The sequence below is a fragment of the Sminthopsis crassicaudata genome, chromosome 4 (genome assembly GCF_048593235.1).
Source record: "Sminthopsis crassicaudata isolate SCR6 chromosome 4, ASM4859323v1, whole genome shotgun sequence".
Taxonomy (NCBI): Eukaryota; Metazoa; Chordata; class Mammalia; order Dasyuromorphia; family Dasyuridae; genus Sminthopsis; species Sminthopsis crassicaudata.
Genome location: NC_133620.1, coordinates 140,702,697 through 140,728,950, shown reverse-complemented (window position 1 = coordinate 140,728,950; position 26,254 = coordinate 140,702,697). Strand labels below are relative to the sequence as shown.

Genomic DNA, 26,254 nt, shown 5'->3' with positions numbered 1-26,254 from the left:
GAATTTCCATAACAATAAAATCATAGGTCAAGATTCATATCTATATAAAAATATCACATTAAACAGAATGATTTGAATAATAAGATAATAGATCTCTAGAAGACCCAGCATTAGAATTCAGAGACACTGTTTAAAAATGATTGCTAACTATTGTAAAGAAGACCTGCTTCAAATCTTGCCTTTAGCTGTTACATGCTATATAAACAAAGATAAAATCCTCAGCTTCTCAGTACTCCAGACATCCCTCTATGACTATAAAGTTACGGAAGAGTTTTTAGTCTGCATAAGTAAAAGTATTTTTTCTATATTTGTTAGTGTTGTTTGGTCATGTTCAATTCATTGGGACCCCATTGGGGGTTTTCTTGACAAAGATTTTCTATTTACTTCTCTAAATCATTTTTGAAATGAGGAACCTGAGGCAAACCAGGTTAAGTGACTTGTCTTGGGTCACACAGTAAGGATTTGAGGTCAGATTTAAATTCAGGTCTTTCTGGATTCAGGCCAGGTATTTCTATCTGCTGTAACATCTCGCTTATATAGGATCTATATAGAGGATCATTTCTATATAGAGGATCATTTCTATATAGAGACTACCTATATTAATAAAATCATAAATTCAGATGAAATTAACAAATAACAAAATAGTATTATTGAACAAGCAAATAGATAAATGAATGCCTGAATTCATACTTATATTCATATTCTCTTCATTAGTGTATGAAGATCATTTAGATTCTACCATCTCATTATCAGCTATGTGACAATGGAACTTAAGATGACACTTGAAAATGCAACTGGATCTCACTTCCCAGGATGTCTTAAAAGGCATTTCAGGATCATTTCCCAAACTCTCCTTAAAATGTGTAGTTTCCAAAAGAATGGGGAAAAACTCCCAGTTGGTCTGGTTACAAATAAAAAGAAGAGCCAAGATTTGGACTCAAGTATTCTGAATCCCAGTCCAATGCTCTTGTGTCTCTATGCTTTTCAAGTGAAAAAAGGAGAAGATAACAGTCTATAAATTTGTTTGTTAAATTTGTTAATGTTCTGAATTGTGAAATGTTGGAATTTGTATTTTGGTTAAGAAGATAAATACCAAATATAAATATCAAATCAATGATATGATTGGTAAAATTTGTGAAAAGATTATTTCTAACTAAGGCAATAAGTTCCTATTAGAAAGGAATCAGTGACAGACCCAATGAATACAGTGGTTCTGAGGAGAAAGTAAGTTAGTAACTTTGTACACTCTTCCCTCACTTAAATACAATTTACTTGCATGCCATGGCATCTCCTTCCTGATGTCATGGTCCTCTTCAAGAAAAAAAGGACAAAAAATGTCAACAACAATCCTGGTCACAATTCATGAAACATAGAGGGCTTGTGATATATATTAATGGAAGAGGTACCTATATAAACATAATTATGTATCTTCCCAAAGCATCAAAAAAAAAAAAAAGATTAATTGGACTGGTATATTTAAAACAAAGTTTTAAAGGGAATCTGTAAATTTGTTACTGTGGAACTACATTCTTCAATTAGAAGTTGTATACTTCTGGTAGCAGTAAAATCCAGCTTCTTAAATTGTTATTCATGACCCCATATGGGGTCTCATAACTGCATGTGGGTACTGCAAGTTATAATTTATTATCAGTAAATGTATGATTTGTACATCTAATTAATATACCCATATATCCATGTCACATTAAAAAATGTCTTGGGTAGAAAAGGGTTGCGAATGGAAAAAGTTTGAGAAGCCTTGCTGTTAACTATACTTGAATGAATCATTTCTTCACCCCATTTCCCCCCTCTGATTTGATCTACTTGGAAATTATGTCCCCAAAAAAGTTCAAATCTAAAACTTCTTGAATTCTTCCAAATAAGTCTTTTTACAAAGTATTTGAAACTTATGCCCCTATGAGAAATGTTTACTTTTAAGTTCTTTAGGATGATTAAAATGACTCAAAAATACATTCAGGGCTATTAAGAACTATATTATGCATTATCTTTTAAAAAATAATTGTATTACTTTGGTCATTAATCATTATGCATTTGAGTAAATTCTCCCAATTCTCTAATTTAATATTGAATAAAAGAATCCTCAAATTCTTTTGAATAATATAAAACCTTATATTGTACCCTTTTCTTTAGCTGACTATTTAAGTAATAACTTTGGCACCTTGCTTGCTTTCTTTTAGATGATCTCATAATATCCTTCACAGTATCCATGGCCATTGGACTTGTCATTGGAGGTATCATCTGGGCATTGCTTGTTTGTCTGTCCAGACGAAGAGCCAGTGCGCCTATCTCCCGATGGAGTTCAGGTCGTCGTTCCAGACCTTATTCCCACAGTCTCAACAGGACTGGATTTTACCGTCACAGTGGCTGTGAACGTCGCAGCAATCTCAGTTTGGCCAGCCTTACCTTCCAGCGACAAGCTTCATTGGAACAAACCAACTCCTTTCCTAGAAAATCAAGTTTCCGGGCTTCTACCTTCCACCCTTTCTTACAGTGTCCTCCATTACCTGTGGAAACTGACAGTCAACTAATGACTCTTCCTTCCACCAATACTTCTCCCATCATTAATACCACACATAATTTGAGCCGTCCTGACTTTCATTGGTCTAACCATAGTCTTCGTATTGGCCTTTCCACACAAACTCCTCCACCAGCTTATGAGTCTATTATAAAGGCATTTCCAGATTCTTGAATAGAGGATTATCTGGGCTTTTTTATTTTATTATTTTTTTTCATAAGAGGTAATCAAGATGATTAGAAAGTCCCAGGCCTGTTTTATGCTGGTAATGTTGGAATTAATGCACTACATTTGGTTTGTACAAAAAAATTGATTGTGTACCACAGAAACTTTATGTTCCACTATGTAAGTTTTGTAATTCTATATTCTTGTATCATAAAGCTTTTAGATTAGGAGGATGGGTCTGCTGAAATATTGCATATCCTATTAGTGTTTTTTTAAAAACATAACTGATGAACCTATACTTTTAAGATCCTTTCTCTCATGTTATTATGGGAAGAGTTATTTAAATACCGATCTTTATGCTTCATGATGAAACCTTTTTTATTTTTATTTTTAAAAACTCCTTTCATTTTAGCATCACATCTCAAAACACTTTTAAATCATCTATTGGTTTTGAAATTGTTACAAAAAGAAATTGATTTGTAGTGACCTGTGAAAGATACTATAGGAAAACAATCATTGGACTTCTTCATTTCCAAAGAGATTCCATTATGGTTTTTTTCATTCATGATTATTCATATCAATAAAGTCACTATAGTAATCTCATCTATAGAGAGAAGGGAAGGGAACATGCATTTATAGAATGCTACTATATGGCAAAAATTTTAATAAGTACATTTACAAATAATAAATCATTAGATCCTCACAATGGCTCTGGGAGGTAGGTGCTATTCTTAACCCCATTTTACAATTAAGGAAAATGAGGTTAAATGATTTGTCCAGGGAACACAGCTAATAAATATGTAAGGCCAAAGTTGTACTCAGATATTCCTGACTCCATGTCCAGTGCTCTATTCCCTGCTCCATCAATTGTCCTAGATTTATAACCCTAATTATCTGTTAGAACTTTCATTGTCATACTTATCTCACTTTTTTTCTTAGCAATTGTCATCACTGGAAAAAAGAAATCCAACTATATTTTGTACCAAGAAAGGAATTTTTACAATAAAACTATATAGCATTAAAAGATTTTCTTTCTTATACTAAGATTTAGATCTGATTTATATCTCAGAAAACTTAAATATATAATTCTGTTATCATCTTTCCCCTTTATGTACTTAAGGTATAATAGTTAGTTAGAAAAGAATTCTATCCTTTATGAAAATAAAAGTTAGCTTTTGTTTCAAAGAAATCATTCCTAATTTACCAATATGAACTGCTGAGTGGAAAATTCCCTATGATTTTTTGCTTAATGATAATGGATACTGAATGGCATAGGGAACATACATTGAGTATAGGGATCTATGCAATTTAAAGGGGCTGTTTTTGTGGGTTGATATCCTTTTAAAGAACATCTCTCCAGCTGCTGGAAAATGTAATTGGTTCAATTTCATGCTGAGGCTCTCTGGCCTTTATCAGGCAATAAGTTCAATTAATGTAAATGAGGCCCATGGTTAGGTTCAATTATAATGAAAATGCATTTATTTTTTGGATGTGTATATTTTGTTCATTTTTACTTCTAAAAGTTAGTAAGTGGCTCTGTTAATAATAGCTAAATATGGGTCCAAAATTAATTTTTCAAAATTAATTCTGATATTCTACTTGTGAACTTTTTTGATAATTTAATTAGACTTCTTTTATGCTTTTTTAATTCTGAAGTGAAATTATTTGTTCTGAATGTTGCCTTCAGGTTTATAAGCTTTAATGCTATATTCTCTTTCAGAAAATCCTGTGATAATTGAATTGATATAAGTTGCTCTTGAATGAGGAATTTTTAAAAAAGCTATAACTTTTAAAATCATCATAAGCCAGATTTTTAAAAAAGCTTTATATTTATAAAAAATTTACTTTTTTTATTTGCATGAGACATACACTTAAAGGAGGGGTTATCTGAAATTTACACTGGAAATAGAAAGCTTACTAATAAGGAAATAAAAGCAAAATTTCCAATATTTGGAATTACAATACAACTTGGCAAATGGGATATTTAAAAAATGATCATAATATGAATTAAATAAGTATTTTGTTAAGGTAGTAGAGAGTATAGAGAGTGTGTGTGTTGGATTGTGCAGAGGCCAAAATAAAATCTTTTGTTTTCATAGAAACTTTTTCCATGGGTAAATGTTTAATTAAAACTTTTATTCATAATGTACATGTATGTTACATAGAATTATTTAGGAATTATTTAGTAACAACTAAAATTAAATTTGCATTTTAAAAAGACAAAAATATCTATAATTGACATGATTATTGATATGATTTAGAAAAAATCTTCATAATGCGGAAAGTTAGAACTCTTAATTATGTACGTGAGTTAACTGTCAGATTGGCTAATTGCTTTTTTTTCCATTTTATTTTGTCAGTGCACAACAACAGTAAATGTTGCTGAAAATGAGTTGGCACAGCTAAATAGTCACCATTTACATCTTATTGAATAATGTTTATCATGTAAAGTATTTATAAAAGACACAATATACATTTGAATGATATGCAAAAACATTCAGTCAATCAACGTGAAGTTAATAAGTGCCTTTCATGTTTTGGAAACTATATTAGGCACTGGAATATAAAGACAAAAATAAAGCAGTACCTGCCCTCAAGTAGCTTATATTATATCAGAGGAAACTATAGGGATAGTATAATATGATAGATCCACATAGATAATATAAGATATAGTATATACATAATGCATACAAAATAATTAGGTGAATACTAACAACTGGGGCAGGGACAAGAAAGCCTGAGTTGAATTTTAAAAGGAAATAGGGACTCAAAATTTCCTAGACAAGGAGGAAATTAATTCTAGGTAATAACTTTTAAAAAAAGATCAGAAATGGAATGTGATGAATGAAGAACAATAAATAGATCAGCTTAACCAGAAGAAAGTATGCATGAAGAATAGTAATAATGCAGAGAAAGTTTGGCTAGGAGCATATTGCTGAGGGCTTCGATACTTAACAGAGAAATTTGTATTTCATCCTAGAGGACACTGGAACACTTTCATTAAGGTAGTAACTTGATTTTACTTATACTTTAGGAATATCCTCTTGAAATCTGTGTGGAGGATCAGCTGGAAAATAGTGAGACAAGGCAGAGAGAATAATTAGAAAGAAGACTATATGGCCTCTTTTGTTGTGGTGGTTCAATCATATCCAATTCCATTTTGTGGTTTTCTTGGCAAAGTTACTGAAGTGGTTTACCATTTCCTCCTCAAGCTTATTTTATAGAGTAAGAACTAAGGCAAACAGAGGTAAATGACTTGCCCGAAGTCACACAGCTAGTACATATAAAAGACTGGATTCCAACTCAGGAACAAGATTCTTCCTGATTCCAGGCCTGGCACTCTACCTGTTTCACCATTTAGCTGCCATATATGCCTTCTATGTATTTTCAGTCTAAAGATAGATGGTACTGAGAATGACAAATGTAGATAATTATGTTAATTATGCCTGTTATAGTTATCTTTCAGTTATATCTGTGAAAAATGAAAATAATTTAAGCCCTCAATTGGTCTGCTTCCATATAAGAATTTTTTCTAATTAAAAAACAATTTTCCTTTGGACTGACAACTTATTTAGCTGTTATACAGACACTATTTTAAGTATACAAAATGAATGAACATTAATCAAATGCCCAAATCTGAAAAAAAAATGTCATCACATAAAAGTACAGAGGGAATAATTATTTAACTGACATTTTTATTCTCTTTCATTCTGGAAGATGAGTCAAGGATCAAGGAAGCAACACTCATTCATATTAAAATAGGGTGTTTTCTTAGTGAATCTTGGGATCCTAACTTCCAGAAAGAAACCTATATTCTAATACTCTCTAGGAACAAGGAAGGACAAGTGGTTATGTGTCCAAAGAGGAGAGTCACTAAAGACAAAGCTGAAGGAGAATCAGAAACCTAACTTCTCATAAGGTCTGACACATAGTATATGCTTGATTAACTTAAAAAAATTTTTTTGACTTTTTTTTTTTTGACTGACAAATAAAAAGCAGAGAGAAGACATGATAGCTACCTTTCAGTATTTAAAAGGATGTGTTATTATTGGGAAATTGAGCAGTACTTTTAATGATCCCAATCTTCTCTCCAAAATAGGGCCTATCTTCTATGATATCAGTTGCTGGGAAGATTTTCATCTTCTGTGCAATTTCCTGCCTAATCTATCTTCAAAGGAAAGAAAAGTAGTGAAATAGGACATCTTATCTAATATCTATTTTCTATCTCAAATTCCACTTTTCTCTAGTCTGATCTCTAGACATTTCTGAAGTGATGTCTTCCATTCAATAATGGATGTTCATATACCTGGTCATATTCTATTAGCCATAAAGATTCTGAATTTCTATAGGTCATCATTAAGCTACATCTCCCATCCCCACCACTCAATTTCTTATTCCCATTTCCCTCAATTCTCTTACTCCAAAATTCTAATCAAGTACTACCCAATGTTCTGCAATGTTTGTTCCATAGATGACAAAATTCTCTTCATCCTGAATCTTTCTCTATTTTACTGCTTTCATCTTTTAGCTGTTCCTAAAATTTGGCTTCCTACTGATACAACAACCTCACTGGTCACTCTTTAAAAAGAGTGGTTCTTTCTAAAGCATTGACTTAATTTTCATTCCTTTTAATTTAACACATTAAACTACAAATATACTACCTCCATATTCAAGAATTTGGAAATCCCCTTATTTAATCATAATCTATTGGCTTTCTCTGGCAGATCCTCATGTCTGGAATGATCTCCTTCACCTCTTTCCATTGCTTCCCAGGGTTTCTTTCATGTTCTAGATAAAATCCCAACTTCTATAAGAAACATTCCCAGTTCCTCTTAATCCTAGTGTCTTCCCTCTCTTAATTGTTTCTTATTTACCTTGTTTAAAGTTTATTTATATACACACACACACACACACACACACACACACACACACACACACACACACACACAAAAGTAATCTTTTGCCTCCTTTATAACATCATTGCTTTGTCTTGCACATAGTAGGCATTTAATTTTATTTACTGCCTTTTAAAGTCCAATATTATTCTTGAGATAACATATATTTGTGAAGTACAAAATACTATAGAATTCAAAACCCATAGTGGATTTCATAGATGTGCCACAAAAGATATATGAAGAAAAAAAAAGCTTGGTCATTCATGGCACATGAGTGGAAGCCATCAAATGAACAAAATATGTGCTCTACAACTTTTTAGAGAATAGCAAGAAATTTAGAATTTCCCTAGTAAGTTGATTGGATTATCAGTAGAGGACTTAAGAGGGTTGCACAGAATTGCATAGATAAGAATTGCACAGAGTAAGAATATTTGGATGGGATATGATCTGCATAGAGTACCATATCACTAAGATGATAGATTTGTTGGTATATGGAGATTTTCTTTCAGCAAATAGGCTTTTGTAAGTGAGATCATAAAAGGAAGGTGGACTAAATGTGGGTCCAATCCTTCAAGTATGAAAAATGTATACTACATGCTGTAATTTACATGAAGCAATGGTGAGTTTTAATGAGGAAGGGTCCTTTCTCTGCTTTAGAAGATGGAGGATCCTTTGGCTACTTTCCATCAATTTCTTATGTGGTTATGAAAGATCTTTTAATTTGCTTCTATGCTGCAACTAAGTGTACATCGAAAGGATTAGAATAAAGTTTACTTTTCCCTGGCAGCAATCTTTGTAAGTGGTGCTTAATGGAGAAGATTTTGGGGACCACTCTCCCACAACCTTGTAATCACCATGTGGCCATGAATGCATACTATTGATATTGACTTTATTCATTGCATTTATTTTTCCCTGATATTAGGTGCTGTGATATGGGAGCCACCTGCCAGTGGCTGCTGGAGATCTAACTCAGACCTGTAGAATGGATCTCTTCATGTGAGAGAATGATGATGATACAAGGAGACTGAGAGGCAGTTGCGTTCTCTGACCTCTCTCCTCTTCCCTCTTGCCTCCGATTTATTTCATTCCCAAACCACAAGGAACACCTGCATTAGTAAAGGCTGCTTTGCAACTCTTTCAAGTGTTATGATTCACAGCTGTGAATCACAGATTATCTCGAAGAATTGACATGCCCCTTAACTAAGGCATAGTCCTTAACAATTAAATGGATAAATATCAGAGAGAGAGAGAGAAACCATATTATGACTTTGTTAACTTCAGATCATAAGAACTAACAAATATCCAGCAAATGGAGTCCATAGTAAAATATTCCAGTTCTAGAAAAATAACCCTAGTTCCTTCAACATTATTTTTGGAATCCTCAGGGAAGTTTTATCCTGCCATGCTCAGGGCATCTGACCTGTCAGTGAAATATGATATGGGATAGAGATCCTAGAGACTATATACTAAATGGACTATCCATGTCAAAGAGATTGTAGGTTCATTATTGTGTATAGGTTTCCTCTGAGCAAACAAATTTTCACAAATAAGTGAAAAAACAAGCATTTTCCTTGGTTCAAAATGCAGAGTCTATAAGAGCACATTCCATCAATTTGATATAATTTGATTCAGGGTCAAAAGAAGTTAAAGAGTTTAAAACCCACATTAAGTATAAACAAACAGGTGTTTTGCTCACAGGAAATACATACAAACAATGTGGCAAAATAATATGCAGGAGCAACAGGGAAGCCAATAATTTAACTGTAATTATATTGTTATTGATATTGTTGTGGTACTTTTGGTATATGCTTATATCTCCTAAGATAGAAGATGCCAGGAGATCCCTTTGGGGGGAAGATATTTTGGATTCACCTAATGCATGCTGGTACCCAGCAGTGGGTACCAGGGTAGACACTGTTATAACATGATGATATTCCTCACAGAAAAGTATGATAGTTGTAGCCAAGCAATGACTATTGGAAAATGGAATGTGAAAAACATTATCGATAATGATGAAGAAGGTTTGGTTGTTTTTTGTTTGCTTTTTCCCTAGATTGCCTGGAATTCAGTAGACTGAGGGTGAAGCTCTGAAGTATAAAGGGCTGAAGGAAAAAATGGCCCTTGAAATATTCATGCAACTCAGATAGAGATGATGGGAATAATGGGAGAGATGCATTCTGAGTCAGTCTGGTAACCCTTTCCTATTTTGGACATGTAAAACATTTGAAATACCTCTCAGGGATTAAATTTTATTTTTTAACCACAGCATTTTGTGGAAAGAGGTGAAAAGAACAGTCAACTGCTTTGTTGCAGCAGTAGAAATTAGAGACATATATGTAAAATTTCCCCTCTATAGCTAGTGAACTTTAGAGTTGTATTAATCAACATTTATTAAGAGAATCTTTAAATAAATGTTGACTGAATGGAGCTTTCAAATGTTAAAAAAAAAATAGCACACACTAGAAGTATGTGTTTCAATTAATATGTTTATAAGTGTATCTTAATTGATTGACCCTAGTTTTATGTAAATAACATTCAAATTTTGGAGAAAATTTCCCCCAATACTTGGTAGATAAAGAAGGAAGAGTGTTTGGAGCTAGAGTTGAATAAGTTGAGTCAATACACTTCACATAGGTAATAGCATGTGAAATCATTGGTCAAATCATTTAATCTTGCTAGTCCTCAGTTTTGTTTTTTTGTTTTTGTTTTTGTTTTTTTTTTTGCATGGAAAAATTGGGCTAGATCAGAGGAATGGTAGGAGTCCCTTATGAGAACAAATCTATCATTTTATTCTCTGAGGATGGGAATGATTTACTTTTGCTTTTAAAAACACAAGATTTTTCATATATCACTCCTCACAGAGATACTTTTTAAAGGAAATGCATCAGAAATATTTCTCCTATGACTTGACCTGAATTTTTTTTTCCATATCAAAAAAAATCTTTTAATAGGTTTGCTACAACCTAAGGTATTAATGTAAGTGGCTCTCACTCTATCCCTTGACATTTTCTTACTAAATGATTTCTGATTGCTTACTCAGGCATATTGTGGGTATACAACTGCTTTGAATATGTTCTATCTTTGCCAAATCAAATTTTTAAAGTTCACTTGTAATTTAACATGATTTTTGAGTCATCTCGGCATTTTGACTTCATAAGTGTAAACTGAAGATTGCATTTACTGGAAATATCTTCTTAAAAATAAATGACATATGCCAGATCACTAATCTACAGACACTTTATAAAATTAGTTGGTGCTCATGAGGTAATGTTACTGTTGAAAGAGGATTCAGGAATGAAATTTATCTGAACCATTACTGAGGAACATAAAAAAGACAATCGTATTTGCTTTCATTCAATAGTAGGTAAGAAGAAAAGGAACAAAGGGAGAAGGAGAAGGAGAAATGGAAGAAGAAGAAGAAATAGTAGTAGTAGTAATAGTAGTAGATGTAGTAATAGTTGTAGTAAGAGTAGTAGTAGTAGTAGTAGAAGTAAAAGTAATAGTGTTAAAAATAGTAATGGTAGTAGAAGAAGGAGTAGTACTAATAGAAGTAGTAGTAGTAGTAGAAGAAGAAGAAGGAAGAGTAGTAATAGTAGTAGTAGTGGTAGAAGTAGTAGTAGTAGTAATAATAGAAATAGTAGTAGTAGTAGTAGAAGAAGTAGAAGTAGTAGTAGTAATAATAGTAATAGAAGAAGGAGTCTTAGTAATAATAATAGTAGTAGAAGAAGAAAATGAAGAAGAAGAAGGAGCAGGAGGAGGAAGAGGGGAATAGGAGGAAAAGAAGGAGGAAGGAGAAAGAGAAGGAGGAGGAAGAGGAGAAGTAGTAGTAGTAATAGTAGTAATAGAAGAAGAAGGAATAGTAGTGATAGTAGTAGTAGTAGTGGAAGAAGAAGAAGGAGGAGGAGGAGAAGGAGTAAAAAGAAGAGGAAGATGTAGAGGAAGGGGAGAAGAATAAGAAAGATATATATTGTGAATGATGATTATTTTCAATAAAAACAAAAATGTAGAAAGTAGAAACAAATGTCAGAAATACTTATTGTGATTAAATAAATACGTATATGTATTCACCATTCCTTTATTCACTCAATAAGTCTTTATTAAGGGCAAATATGTACCAAGGACTGTGGTAAGCATTAGGGATACAGAATTTTAAAAATGACTATTTTGAGACTTCTAGAATTGTTTTGATAGGCTATTGACTATAGCTGATTCATATCAATAGAGTCAGTACATATATTACAATATTTATTATCTGAACTATTTTAGTATCTAAGGAATTAAACTTGTTAAGATTGAGAATAGTTGGGTCTGGAGGTGGTGGTAGTCTAGGTCAAAGCAGGTTTAGGTTCTCAGGATATAAAGGTGGGATTATCAATTATATCAGAATTAATCTGAAAGAATCAGTTGAAATGAGGTCAAGTTAGCCAGAAGGCAAGCCAAATCACCAATATTCAAGTGTAATAGAACTGTTATAAAGATGATAAAGGAACCATCCAGCTGAATCCTGTAATGAACATGTATAAAACTATTCTGTTGCCTATCACTGATACTCTGTAAAAAACACAGAGAATGGATATGCATGAGAAAAAATATTTGTCAGGTGAGGTCTCCAATCAAGAATTAGAGGGTAATACATTTAGAACTAGGAGAGTTTTTAGAATTGGCACAATCCCCTTAATTCATGGATAAAGAACTGAGGCCAAAGGGAGTTAAATATCTTAAGACAGATAATCTGGGTATAGGTTCTGCCTATGTTCCTGCTTATTAGCTCCATTACCCTGGCAAATCACTGAATCTCTTTGAGCTTCAGTTTCCTTTATTTGTAAACTGAAAGTAAAAAAGTGGCAAGCAGCATAAGAAGAATTTAAAACCAAGTCATTTAATACAAATCCAGTGCTCTTTTCAATAAACCAGTTTTTTTTTTGTTTTTTTTTTTTTTTTTTTAAGTATGGTCTGGGGATCCCTAGGAGTTGCAAGATCAAAATTATTACTGTTATATTATTAAGACATTTAAATTCCAATTCAGTGAATATTTAAATCTATCATTTTAAAGCACACAAACAAAAGTTCTTTCAGGAGTCTTTAATATGTTTTTTAAGTGTAAATGGGAACTGACCACCAAAAAACATGATACCTGTTGCCTTATACTATGTTACTATGATGTGATGATAGGATCCAGAAAGAAAATGCAACATGAATTATATACAAAACTAACTTTGAACCAGTGTTATGTGAGTTTATTAAAATTCAAGTTTATAAAAATTCAAAATTTACTTAGAGTTAAATTGTTATTCATACATTATAAGGTCACTCTTCACACTTTTATCATTTGAAATATATTCATCATAAATCTCTCTTTTGTTTCCTATGTACTATCCACTTACAGTTCTCAAGAAATTATTGTGCTCCATATCTTATATACATAGAATAGTTACTTTAAAAACATGTTGTTTTTTTTTTTCAGAAAAAAATTGGAGTTCTTTAAAGGAGATTTGAAATTTAGTCTGTTCTCTTCCTTCTGTCTAATTTTGAGCCCAACTCGCTGTCTATTTAGCATAACTTTCTCTAGGAGAAATATCTATTCTGTACATTCAGTCTCTGAGAGAAACATTTACAATGGACAATAAGGTGGTTCCAGAGCATTTTAAAAAATTAGGTACATGATACAGGACAAAGTTCTTAAATGGGGAGTCACAACCCCATTTTGTCATATGAATATAGGAGTAGTGAAACTATTATTTATTATCAGTAAAGATTTGGTTTGTATACCTATTTCATATACCTACACACCCAGGGTATGCCCTGATATAGGTTATAGGTATGTACATATGTATGTATGTATAGATGTGTGTCTATACTGATAAATCTTTGGAGTCTACCTAAATCCTATACATATTATGGACAATAGACATTCTTCATCCACTTTTGTTGTTGTTGTTGTTGTTGCTGTTGTGTTGTTTTTTTTTTCGTGAGGCTGTTTAGAACAACTCTTTTGAATAGTTACCCATCTTTCAGAAAGCTCCAAAGTTGTAGCAGTTTATATAATGAGTACAATGCTTTCAATAAACAGGAAAATATAGAGGACCTCAATATACACAAGGACTCTTTCAACTTGTAGTCTGCATTGGTCCTCCTCTGTCCAGTCAAAGGATTGTTTCCACACTAACAGTGTATTTATCTAGTTACAAATTATTGATATAAAAGCAGTGTATATATTAAGAATGCATCTGAACTGATGCTAAATGAAGTAAATAGAACTAAGGGAACATTGTACACAGTAAGAACAAAAGAACAAGATTATGTGATAATCAATTGTGTTGGACTTGGCTCTTTTCAACAGTGATGTGATTCAAAGAAATTGCAACAGAGTTGTTATGGAAAGTGCCATCCCCATCCAGAGAGAGAACTATGGAGATTGAATGTGGATCAAAGCCTAGTATTTTAACTTTGAGTTGAGTAAAAATTTTTATTTATTGTTGGCTTTTGTTTGCTTGCTTTTTCCCTTTCTCATTTTTTCCCTCTTTTGATCTGATTTTTCTCGAACAGCATGACAAATATAGAAGTTTAGATGAATTGTACATTTAACTTATATCAGATTTCTTGCTATCTTGGGGAGGCGGGAGGGGGAGAAAAATTTGGAACATAAGGTTTTGTGAATATGAATGTTGAAAACTACATTTGCAAAAATAAAATATTATTAAAATAAAAAAGAACACATATGAGACTGTGGCAAAACTACTTGCATACTCCTTTATCCTATACTAGAACATGCCAAATGATAAGGAACATCAGTTCAGGAGCTAGTCAAATATTCTCAGACTACACACTGAAATGAATGTCTTCTGAAAATTAGAGCCATTTAGAAATGCATGATTCTTGGATAAGTAGATGCCAGGTACTTTTGAATCATAAATAAGCTAGATAAGGATGGACACAGGGACTGACAAATTTCTTTGGTAATTCATGGGTACATATCTGCATTCACTGGTATTTCTAGCTATTTTTATTTATCCTACCTCTTCTATTGGGGACTAGGAGTTTAAATTGAATCAGAGAATACAAAATTCAAAGAAAGGGAAAATGGAACTCAATATAATTTGTTACCACCATGGCAGTCTTTGAGGAGTACTATTGCAAAATAATTCTTATATACTTGAGATTCTTTTAACAATGTCTCTAACAATTTGTAATTGAATTACAATTTGTACTCCTCAATGATTTGTAATTTGTAACCCTCAAATTTATACTCTGGGCAAAGATTTTTGTGAAGGTATATTCAATTGTTCCCAAACCAGAAATAAAGAGCCTATCTCATATGAGAAATTGAGAGGATTAATATATCAGCAAAAAGGTAAAACTTCTTATTATACCTGGTGTGTTGTTGTTGTTGATGTGGTGGTAATGGTAGTAGTGGTGGTGATGGTGATGATAGTAGTGGTGGTAATGATACTCTTTGACAGACAAATGAAGCAACAGCAGTCATAAATGAAGATTCACTCAGTGACTGATATTTATTGCACAGTATAACTGCAATCCCCTCAAAAGTTATCTTTTTAAATCTATAGTTTATTTGCCAATAACAAAGCTTTAAGGATTATTGAGTCTTTCAAGTGTAAACTATACCTACAAAGTTATAAGGGGCAGTCATTTAACAAAGATTATAATTGGTTTTCCAGATGCCATTCACTCTATTCTAAAGCCATTCATCATTTGAATTATAATACTCTGGGTTCCTGTTGTGACTTTCTGTTCTGCACTTGAAGAAAAGGTCAGAAGACCATGCATCCTGGTTTAATAGATTCTTCCTGTCCCAGCTGCCCGTGAGTCCTTAAAAAAGTCAAGAATTTAGTTGTTGGCTCTGACTAAAAGCAGAAAATCTTTGGAAAGGAAGTCTTTTAATCAGTGTGAAATGGTAAAAAGTAACCAGGATTTGTATTAAGAAGACATACATTCAAATCCTGGCTCTGGTGTTTAATACTTGTGTGACCTTGAGGATATCATTTTATCCATTGAGGCTCAATTCCTTCATCTGGACAAAAGAATGCTGATTGATTCATTAATCAAATATTAGTTTTTTTTTCTAGCAATAAAGTTCTATGATTCTTAAGATATTTGAGATTATTTTTTAATTATAGGAAACTTCAAGATGAATTTATTCTACAAATATATGTGTCCACTATTAGATTATTACATGTGTTTGTGTGTGTGTGTGTGTGTGTGTGTGTATACATAAGCAACATACAGAAAGAAAGCACTAAAATAAAATAAAAAAAGCCTTTTTTAAAGGCTTCCCTGTAGCAGGTAGGATTTGAAGGAAGTTAGGAAATGGAGATAAGAGGGAATTCATTCCAGGCATGAGGGACAGGCAGAGAAAACATCTAAATCTGTGTGAAATGATGAAAAGTATGTCAGAGAAGATATTGGAATTAAGAGTGTTTTGTTCATAGAACAGTAGTATGGTAATTTGACTAGATCAAAGGATATTGTGTGTGTGTGGGGGGGGGGGAAATGAAAGAATGGGAGGTGTGTTTAGAAGACTTGAAAGTTGAGCAAGGGCTAGGTTATGAAGGCTTTGAATACCAACAAATTTGTATTTGAAACTAGGCATAATAGGGAACTACTGTTGTTTACTGACAGGAGTGGGGAATGGGATGACAGTGTCAGACCTATATTATAGAATAACAATCTTTGGATAATATGATGTAGTGCATAGACATGGGCTTGGAATAGACTATCTGGGTTCAAGTCTCACCTTTGACACATATTAATAAAGAGGACAGAGTGGTATAGTGGAATGAGTGGATTCTGACATCAGAAATCTGAATTCAAGCTCTCATTTTGTTTCTACATCTGACTTGCTATATATTATCTTGGACTAATCCATAAATCTCCCTGGGCCTCAGTTTCCTCATCCATAAAATTCAATTAATAAAATGGCCATCACAGTTCTTGCCTGTTTTGATCTGTAAGATATGATTAATAGTTACACAATTTGAGAATATTTCTTAATATCTAGGTATTCCAGGCAATTCAATAAGATATTAAATTGTAGGGTAACCCATTAGCTGATTCAGTAAAGGCAATTTCATACTGGAAGCACCCTATTCATCTGAAACAATGTTTGGTTAAAAAACAACAACAAAACGACAATAGTCCCCTTAACATTTTGTGGTAGACATGGTGCAGTGAAATTAGAATTAAGACTTTATTTTTCAATAAGTTAATTTAGCCTTAAATAGGAAAATCATTCAAACTATGGTAAAACCAAATATAAGAGTTAAGGAAAAGTGGGAGATTTTTATGGATGAGACATTGACTTAAAAAAAAAACCAGTAAAAAAAAAAAAGTAGAACTATGTTATTTCTGAATTTTTTCCTATTTTGTTTAAAAGTTTATCCTTCAAAAGAATCAAAAAAGAGAATGTTCACTGAGAATTTGATTTTCACCAGCGAAGGAGGAATTCATTTCTGGAATTAAAATTTATAGCCACCATATGATGTCTTCTTATGATTTGTGACAGGAAAGAAGAAGGAGATGGGAAAGAAACATTTATATAGCATATGACAAATACTATACCAAATATTTTACTGTGCCTAACTACCAAATATGTGCCAGATACTATACAAAATGCTTTTACAAATATTATCTCACTTGATCCTTAAAACAATTTTGCTAGAGAGGTGCTTTGTCACTCTAACTTTACAATTAATTGAATTGAGACAAACAATTTAAGTGACTTGCCTAAAATCACACAAGCAGTAAGTATCTTAGGCTAGATTATGAACTCAGATTTTTCTTACTCAAGCCCAGTATTCCATGTGTTGTACCACCTAGTAGTTTCACAAGAATGACAATGTCAGACATATATTCTGGATATTAAGAGAGGCAATTACAGAGGGTTCAGAGAAAATAGGAACAAAATTCCATGGACTAAAATTATACATGACAAGCCAACTCAAGAGATATGGAACATTTTCAAAAATGAAATTCTAAAGTTACAAAGAAAATTATTCTGATCAAGAAAAAGGGAAGTTTCCTAATGTCCTTGATTTGGAAAAAGAGTAAACTCAGGAATTCATTTAGATATAAAATTAAATATGTATAGAATACAGAAGTAAGATCTTTTGATATTAAATAAATGTGCTTCTATTATTTTTACTGTCAAGAATAAACAAGTGAGTCAATAGAAATTATAAAGGATATTCAATGTGTCAGTCACTATGCTAAGTGCTAGAGATATAAAGAAAGACAAAAACAATCCCTGTTCTCATTCTAATGAGATGCAAGATTCAAGCAACTATTATGTTCATAGTTGCTTGAATCTTGCATCTCATTAGAATGAGAACAGGGATATAAATATATATATAGTATATAAATATATATATAGTATAATATAAATAATAATAAGTCCAACATTAATATACTGCCTACTATATATTAGGCACTATGATAACTAAGGACTTTGTAATTATTATTTTATTTGACCCCCCATAATAACATTGGAGGTGGGTGCTACCATGATGATTTGTACAGATAAGGAAACTGAAGCAAACAGGTGTTAGGTACTACATAACACTTTGTTAAGAACTTTACAATTGATCCTTACAAACAGCCTTGGAGTTAATAATCTTATTTTCCCCATTTCCCTATTGAGAAAACAGAAGTGAAGTGGCTTGGTTCATGTAGATAGTGTCTGAGATCAGATTTGATCTCAAGTCTTTCTGATTCAGATCTAAATATATTCGCTGTGCTATTTGCTTCTTAGTCAATGAAAGGAATATTAGAGAGTGCTGCTGTAATTATAGTTGAGTTCTGAAGGAAGTCTGGGAAGACAGAATCCACAGGTGAGGAGTGAGATCATTTCAGGCAAAGAGAACAATCAGTGAAACAGTGGAGTTAGGATATGGAGTGCTAGTGTGAGGGGTAGTAAATAGTTGAGTGTAGTTGAATTTCAGAATGTGTGAAAGAGAATAAATTATTAAAAACAACAACAACAACCTGGAAAGACAGGAAAGAGTCAGGTTTTGGAGGACTTTAAATACCAAACAGGGGTTTTTCATATATGATCTTGGAGGTAAGAGAGCCACAGCAATTTATTGAATGGGCAATTTACTGGGTAATCTCCATGTTTCTAGTTCTTTTTTGACAATGATCTTAGAAAGATTAATGACTAGTCAATAGTTATATATCTAATAAGTAAAAGTGGAATCAAAACCCATGTATCTCCTAATTATAAATCCAGTAGTACCATGTATCCAAATAATTTTCTTTAAATAAATATTCAATCCATCAACCAGACTACTCAAAAATACATAAATGGGAGATGGAGTATGGGGTATGAAGAATATCAGGTAGACTGGTACAAAGAGTAAATATAGAGGAATAATGTTTAACAAGTCTAGAAAGAATCCCTAGGTATAGATAGTATGAACCTCTCCATTTCCTTGATTAAAAAATTATTTCTGGTTTTTTTTTTATAATTTATATCTTGACATCTTCCAAAAATTTTTTGAATGATACATCCTATATAATTTTAGCTTAGGGAATTTTATCTATCCTTGAGGAGCTAGGATTATATGGCGCCTTTTGTAAAATTTTGCAGATCAAGAATCTTGCTATCTTCTATTGCCTTAAGACAATAGTGCTTCCAAAGTAATCATTTTAAAAATAAAAGTGAATCTTTTGTCTGGAAAAAGTTTAGATTCCACATGCAAAAATTTGTGCAGTTCAGAAGAAAAACGTCAACAGAGGGTGTGTGTCTATATTTTAAAATGTGTAAATAATTGCATGATATGATGAAGCAATGACTTTTAAAAAAGTTCTATGAAATAATAATTAAATATTTACCAGAATTGAATATATTTTTACTATATATTTGATTGCATGAAAGAAAAAATGCTAGACAAAATTGCCAAAATGTCCTCATTATATTGTCTATAACATTTGTTTTAAATGAGTTAAAGGCATGTTTTCACTATCAATAATATTTTAGTGATGTACCCTTTGTACTTCATAAAGGTTTTTATTTTTTTTTTTGAACTTTTTTCTTCTATTAAATTCCACAAAATGTGCTCCAAGTACGTGATCTCATATATTTATTTATTTTCCCATCATGTAATGTTTTCCTCTTGCCATATAATCCTAGCTCCTCAAGGTTCTTGAATGAATCTTTCCTCATCTCCACTCTGCATTTTCATAGTGCATTGTCTCTATCTCAACCCCTGTACTCTAGGTAAGCTAATTTATTTAATGACTTATTGCTGCATTTCCCACTGGACTTGTTCCTTTCTTCTCCCTTACACATACATACTATCCTCAGTAGTTGGGATGCCTTTCTAGTCCCTACCCCAATCCAAATCCCTAATCTTTTCACTTTCAAATCTATCTCAAATTCTATTTCCTCTAGTATCTTTATCTGATTAATGAGGCCTAAGGAAATGAAGTAACTTGATTAAGATCACACAAGCAGTAAATCTCAGTGAGGAAACAAATCCAGGTCTTTTGATTCCTGAAAATCTGTGTGCTTTCTACTGCAGAAATCATGCAGCCTTCCTTAGAGTATTGTGTTCAGTCTCTACACTTACTGATGTTCACTGTTAATGTTCTTAAGAAACTCCATATTTTTTCCCCATAGATTTTAAGTTCATTAAGTTGACAATTACTTTTTTTTTTCTTACATTCAACATGTTTATTGAGAGTCATACTACATTTAGATATATGGTAGCATATAAAGAATTAGAATGTGGAGAAGCAGAGCCAAGATAACAAAGTAAACATTGAGACTCATCTGAATTCTCCAAACCCTTTCTAATACCTTTAAATAATGACTTTAAACAAATTTTAGAGTGGCAGAGCCACAAAAGACTGTATGGATCAATTTTATGAGCCAAGACAATATAAAAAGTCAGCAGAAAAGATGATCACACTAAGTTGAGAGTAAAGCTCAATCTAGCACAAGACCACCTACCATAGCCCTTGGCAGGTCTTGGCAGGTCTTGGCAGCCATTGAATTGGCAGTGGCAATGGCTACTTCCAGAGCTCTCAATCCACAAAAGGTAAGGGGGTTGAATAACTGGTCAGAAGGAGATTATTGGGATATCTTTGATAGTCCTAAGGCAAGACGTAAGTTGCTTTGACCACATTTGGATCTGGACCACAGATCTCCTGCCCTGGCAGTCCTAGGGCAAGGAGAAGCCGTAGCATACCAGTTTGCAGTCACAGTGGAGTGGGGACCCTCCTTACCATTGAAGGGCAAAAAAGAGTACTTGTTGTCATTTACAGACTATAACATAAGCCAAGGGAGTAATAAACACCTTCTTGAATCATGCTACCTTGGAAGAATTGAAAACTTATAGGTCCCTAGAAATAACTCTGAAAATAGCTGCACAAAACCCATGAAGCTTGGAATAATTCACCTTTACTGGTGGAAGCAGAGGCCTACTTTAGCAAAGAGGTGAAAGTCAAATAACAGGCTGAGAATGAGAGCAAACAAAAGAAAAAAAAATCCTGACTGTAAAAAGTTACTATGATGGCAAGGAAGCTCAAAACACACTCAGAAAGTGATCATAAAATCAAAGTCCTTATATCCAAAGCCTCTAAAAATATATGAATTGGTCTCAGGTCAGGTAAGACCTCAAAAGGGATTTTGAAAATCAAGTAAAAAAGGTATAGGAAAAGTAGGGAAGAAAAATGATAGTAATCCAAGAAAATTATTTAAAATGAGACAACAACTAGGTAAAGGTGATACACAAAAATACTGAAGAAAATAATACCTTTAAAACTAGTCAGAACAAATTGTAAAGAAGGCACAAAAAGTCCATGAAGATAAGAATGCCTTAAGAAGTAGAACTGGTCAAAAGGAAAGAGAAACACAAAAATTGATTAAAGAAAAATAATCCTTAAAAAATAGAATTGTCTAGTCAATGACTAGTAATCTAGTATTTGATAAACCCAAAGACCCAGTTTTTGGGATAAGAACTCACTATTTGACAAAAATTGTTGGGAAAATTGGAAAATAGTATGACAAAAACCAGGCATTTGTAACATGCACTCCTGGCAGTTACTATTATTACCAGTCTGTCCTAGACCCAACAGAGTACTTTTGACCACTGACCTTTGCAGTGTCAACTCTACCTGGCTTGCCTCCTCTGAAGCCTTCAAACGTCTCTGGCCATGATTTCTTGAATCTATAGTTTAATAACCGATAGCGCACTCAAGAACAGCCACATGTAATCTTAAAAGCCTTTATTATACCTGCTCACATAATGTCCTGACTTAATGCCCTGACTTGTTAGCTCCCTAGTCTGAAGACCCACGTGTTCACTACCAAACTCCTTACCTCTCTTGGCTATCCATCAGCTTGGCTTGGCTACCCTAGGCTAGGGAGCCAGGTTAAAGCATCCTATACCAAAATAAGGTTGAAATGGGTTCATGATTTAGACACAAAGAGTGATACTATAAGCAAATTAGGAGAAAAAGAAAAGAGGAGAACCTCTCAGATCTGTGGAGAAGGAAGGAATTTATAGCCAAAGAATAACAATATTATGAAATCCAAAAATGGATCATTTTGATTATTTTAAATTTAAAAGTTTTGTACAAGATTAGAATAGAAGTGTAAACCTGGGGAAAACATTTTACATCCAAAGGTTCTGATAAGGAGTTAATTTCTATAATATATAGAGAATTAACTCAAATTTATAAGAATGCAAACCATTGTCCAATTGATAAATGCTCAGAAGATATGATTAGCCAGTTTCCAGATGAAATTAAAACCATTTCTTATCATGAAAAAATGCTCTAAATTACTATTAGTTAGAGTAGTACAAATTAAGACAACTCTGAAGTAACACTACACACCTTTCAGATTGGATAAGATGTGAGGAAAAAATAATTATAAATGTTGGAGGAGATGGGGGAAAATTGGAACACTAATATATTATTGGTGAAGTAGTGAACTGATCCATCTACTCTAGAGAACAATTTGGAAATATAACCAAAGAGCTATAAAACTATGCATACCTTTGATCCAGCAGTATCTTTACTGGATCTGTATCCCAAAGAGATCTTAAAAAAGAGAAAAGGACCTATCTCTGTGTGCAAAAATGTTTAAAGTAGTCCTTTTTGAATGGCTAGAAATTGAAAACTGAGTAGATGCCCATCAGTTGGGGAATGGCTAAATAAGTTATGGTATATGAATATATTATTGTTCTATAAGAAATAAGTAGCAGGATGATTTCAGAAAGTCCTGGAGAGATTTACATGAACTGATGCTAAATGCAGAACCACAAGAACATTATACCCAGCAACAACAAGATTATGCAATGATCAATTCTAATGAATGTGGCTCTTTTCAACAATGAGGTGAGTCAGGCCAATTTTAATAGACTTGTGTTGGAGAAAGCCATCTGAATCCAGAAAGAAGACTGTGGATATTGCATGTGGATCAAAACGTAGTATTTTCATTTTTTTTCTTTTTTGCTTGCTTTTTGTTTTCTTTCTTACTGATTTTTTTGAAATTTTTTTTTTTTTTTGCAGCATGATACATGTGGGAAAAAATAGAAGAATTGAACACGTTTAACATATATTGGATTACTTGTTGTCTAGGAGATGGGGTAGGGGGAAAGAAAGGAGAAAAATTTGGAACACAAGGTTTGCAAGAGTGAATGTTGAAACTATCTTTAGATATATTTTAAAAATAAAAAGCTATTATTTTAAAAAGTAGAATTGTCCAAATGAAATCGAGTTACAAAAGTTCACTGAAGAAAATAATTCCTTAAAAATTAGAATTGAGGAAATGAAAGCTAATGACAAAACCAAAAGAATGAAAAAAAATGAAGAGAATGTGAAATCTCATTGGGAAAACAACTGACTTGGAAAATAAATTCAGGAAAGAGAATTTTAAAGTTATTGGATTACCTGAAAGAAGTGATCAAAAAAGGACCTAGAAATAATCTTTCAAGAAATTATCAAGAAATCTCTTGAATCAGAGAGTAAAATAGAAATTGAAAGACTCCAATAATCACCTACTGAAAGAGATCTCAAAACGAAAACTCCCAGAAATATTATAGCCAAATTTCAGATCTCCCAGGTCAAAGAGAAAATATTGCAAGCAGCCAAAAAGAAATAATTCAAGTACTATAAAGCCACAGTCAGGATAACACAAGATTTAGCAGCTTCTCCATTAAAGGATCTAGGACTAAAACTAAGTATCACCTATACAATAAAACTGAGTATAATCCTTTAGGAGGGGAGTGATATTCATTGAAACAGAGGAGTTTCAAGCATTCTTGATTAAAAGACCAGTGTTGAATAGAAAATTTGATATTCAAATATAAGATTCAAGAGGAGAATAAAAAGATAAAAAGGAAAGAGAAGTTACAAGGAACTTAATAGAGTTGAAGTGTTTATACTCCTACAGGAGAAGATGATATTTCTCACTCAAGAACTTTGTCATTATTAGGGCAGTTAGAAGGAGTATATATAGGCAAAAGTCACAAGTATGATTTGAATACGAAGGGATGCTATCTAAAAAAGTAAAATTTAAGGGATGAGAGGAAAGTAATGGAATAAAATAAAAGGGAGATATAGAATGGTATAAATTATATGACATAAAAGAGGAGAGAAAAAGCTTTTACAATGGAGGTAAAAAGGAGGAGGGAAAAGGAAATGAATGAGTCCAATTATCATCAAAATTGTCTTAAAGACTGAGTAACATATACTCTTAAATGGTCTTAGAAATAAACCTTACTGTACAGAAAAGTAGGAGATGGACATAAGAGAAGGAAGAGCACTGATAAAAGAAAGGGCAGATTGAAAGTCAAAAGCAAAATACTTTTGAAGAGGGATGGATGAAAGGAGATAAAGAATAGAATAAATATTGGGAATAGGATGGAAGGAAATAAAGTTAGCAAAAGTAACTGTAAAAAAATTGAAAAAAGTTTCTCTTATAAAGGTCACATTTTTCAAACATATAGAGAACTGAGTTAAATTTATAAAAGAGCCATTCTGCAATTGATAAAAGATCAAATATATAAACAGTTTTCAGATGAAATAATCAAAACTATCAATAGCTATGTGGAAAAAATGCTTTAACTCCCCATTGATTGGAGAAATGAAAATTAAAACAATTCTGAGGTACTACCTCATACCTATTAGAATAACTAATAGGACAGAAAAGGAAAATGGCAAAGGCCAGAGGGGATGTAGGAAAAATGAGATATTAATGTACTACTGGTGGAATTGTGAATTGACTCACTGTTCTGTAGAGCAATTTAGAATTATGTCTAAAGCACTATAAATCAGTGCATAGCTTTTGACCTAATCAATACCACTATTAGGTCTGTATTCCAAAAGAGACCAAAAAAAGGAAACATGTGTGTGTGTATGTATATATATATACATATATATATACATATATATATATATATACATACATATATGAAAATATTTATAACAGTTCTTTTCCTGATGCAAAGAACTGGAAATTGAGGAGATGCTCATCAATTGTGGAATAGCTGAATAAATTATGGTATGTGATTATGATGGAATACTGTTGTGCTAAAAGAAATGAAGAGCAGGATGCTCTCAGAAAAACAGGGAAAGACTTCCATGAGCTAATACAAAGGGAAATACTGTGTACAAAGTAACAGTTATATTGTAAAATATCAGCTGTGAACAATTTAGCTATTCTCAGCAATACAACAACAAAAATATAACAATCCAAAACAACTTTAAAGGACTTATCATGAAAAATGCTATCCATCCTCAGGGACACTGATAGTGTCTGAATACCATTTGAATAACACTGTTTCCATTTTTTTTTTGATATTTCCTAAAGGTTTTTTGGTCTATTTTCTTTTACAACATAACTATTATGGAAATGTTTTGCATCACTACACATGTTTAACTTACAACAAATAGCTTGCATTTTTGATTAGGCTTTTAGGTAGGTAGGAAGAGAGATAATTTGGGAACTCAGAGATTAGAAAACAAATTGTAAATATTGTTTTTACATGTAACTGGAGGAAAATCAAATTAAAATTAAGAAAAAAGAATTAGAAACCATCTGTTCTCTCAATGGTCTTTAAGTATATAAACAAGACACATACACTTATTTTTTTAATTGAAATAATAATATGGGAATTAAATAATACTAGATGAAATACCACAAGAGAGACCACAAAGCAATATGGAGTCAAATGAGTGGTACAAACAATAAATACTAGGAGTCCAGGGTAAGGCTGAGATAGTAATGAGCTGGAGTAGTCAAGGAAGGCTACCTCAACCATCTTTCCCTCTTCCTCCTACCTTGATCATTACTTTGGGACCTAGTTTCTGGGCAGATGTGCAATACATGTTCATCAATACCTGGGCTTTAAAACTTTAGACCTGAGGTTTTAGAATAGTCTAAACTTCTGTCCCCAACAAAAGAGACCTAAACAATTCTTTCAAGAGGAAACAAGACTAATCCTTCAAAAAAAATTTAAGCACCTTTAGCATGCTTGACAATTAAAGATCCTTGTGCTTATTTTCAAAATGAAAGATATAGACATTTTAACCATGGATTATTATTTTATTGGAAATTATAAGAGTAATAGTAATTCTCTGACATATTGCTCAGTAATTAGTACTATGATTCTAGATAAGATGGATGGTGATCTTA

The 26,254-nt window shown here is 32.6% G+C and overlaps 1 protein-coding gene across 1 annotated transcript in view; it reads left to right on the top strand.

Annotated features, from left to right (window-relative positions):
* MYCT1 (MYC target 1) overlaps positions 1 to 4,800 on the top strand; it is a 29,655-nt gene extending 24,855 nt beyond the window's left edge. The window contains exon 2 of the mRNA XM_074309490.1: positions 2,196 to 4,800. Coding sequence (XP_074165591.1) covers positions 2,196 to 2,707 — 512 coding nt within the window. The 3' untranslated portion in view covers positions 2,708 to 4,800. The remainder of the gene's footprint in view (positions 1 to 2,195) is intronic.
* Positions 4,801 to 26,254: the final 21,454 nt, after the last annotated feature.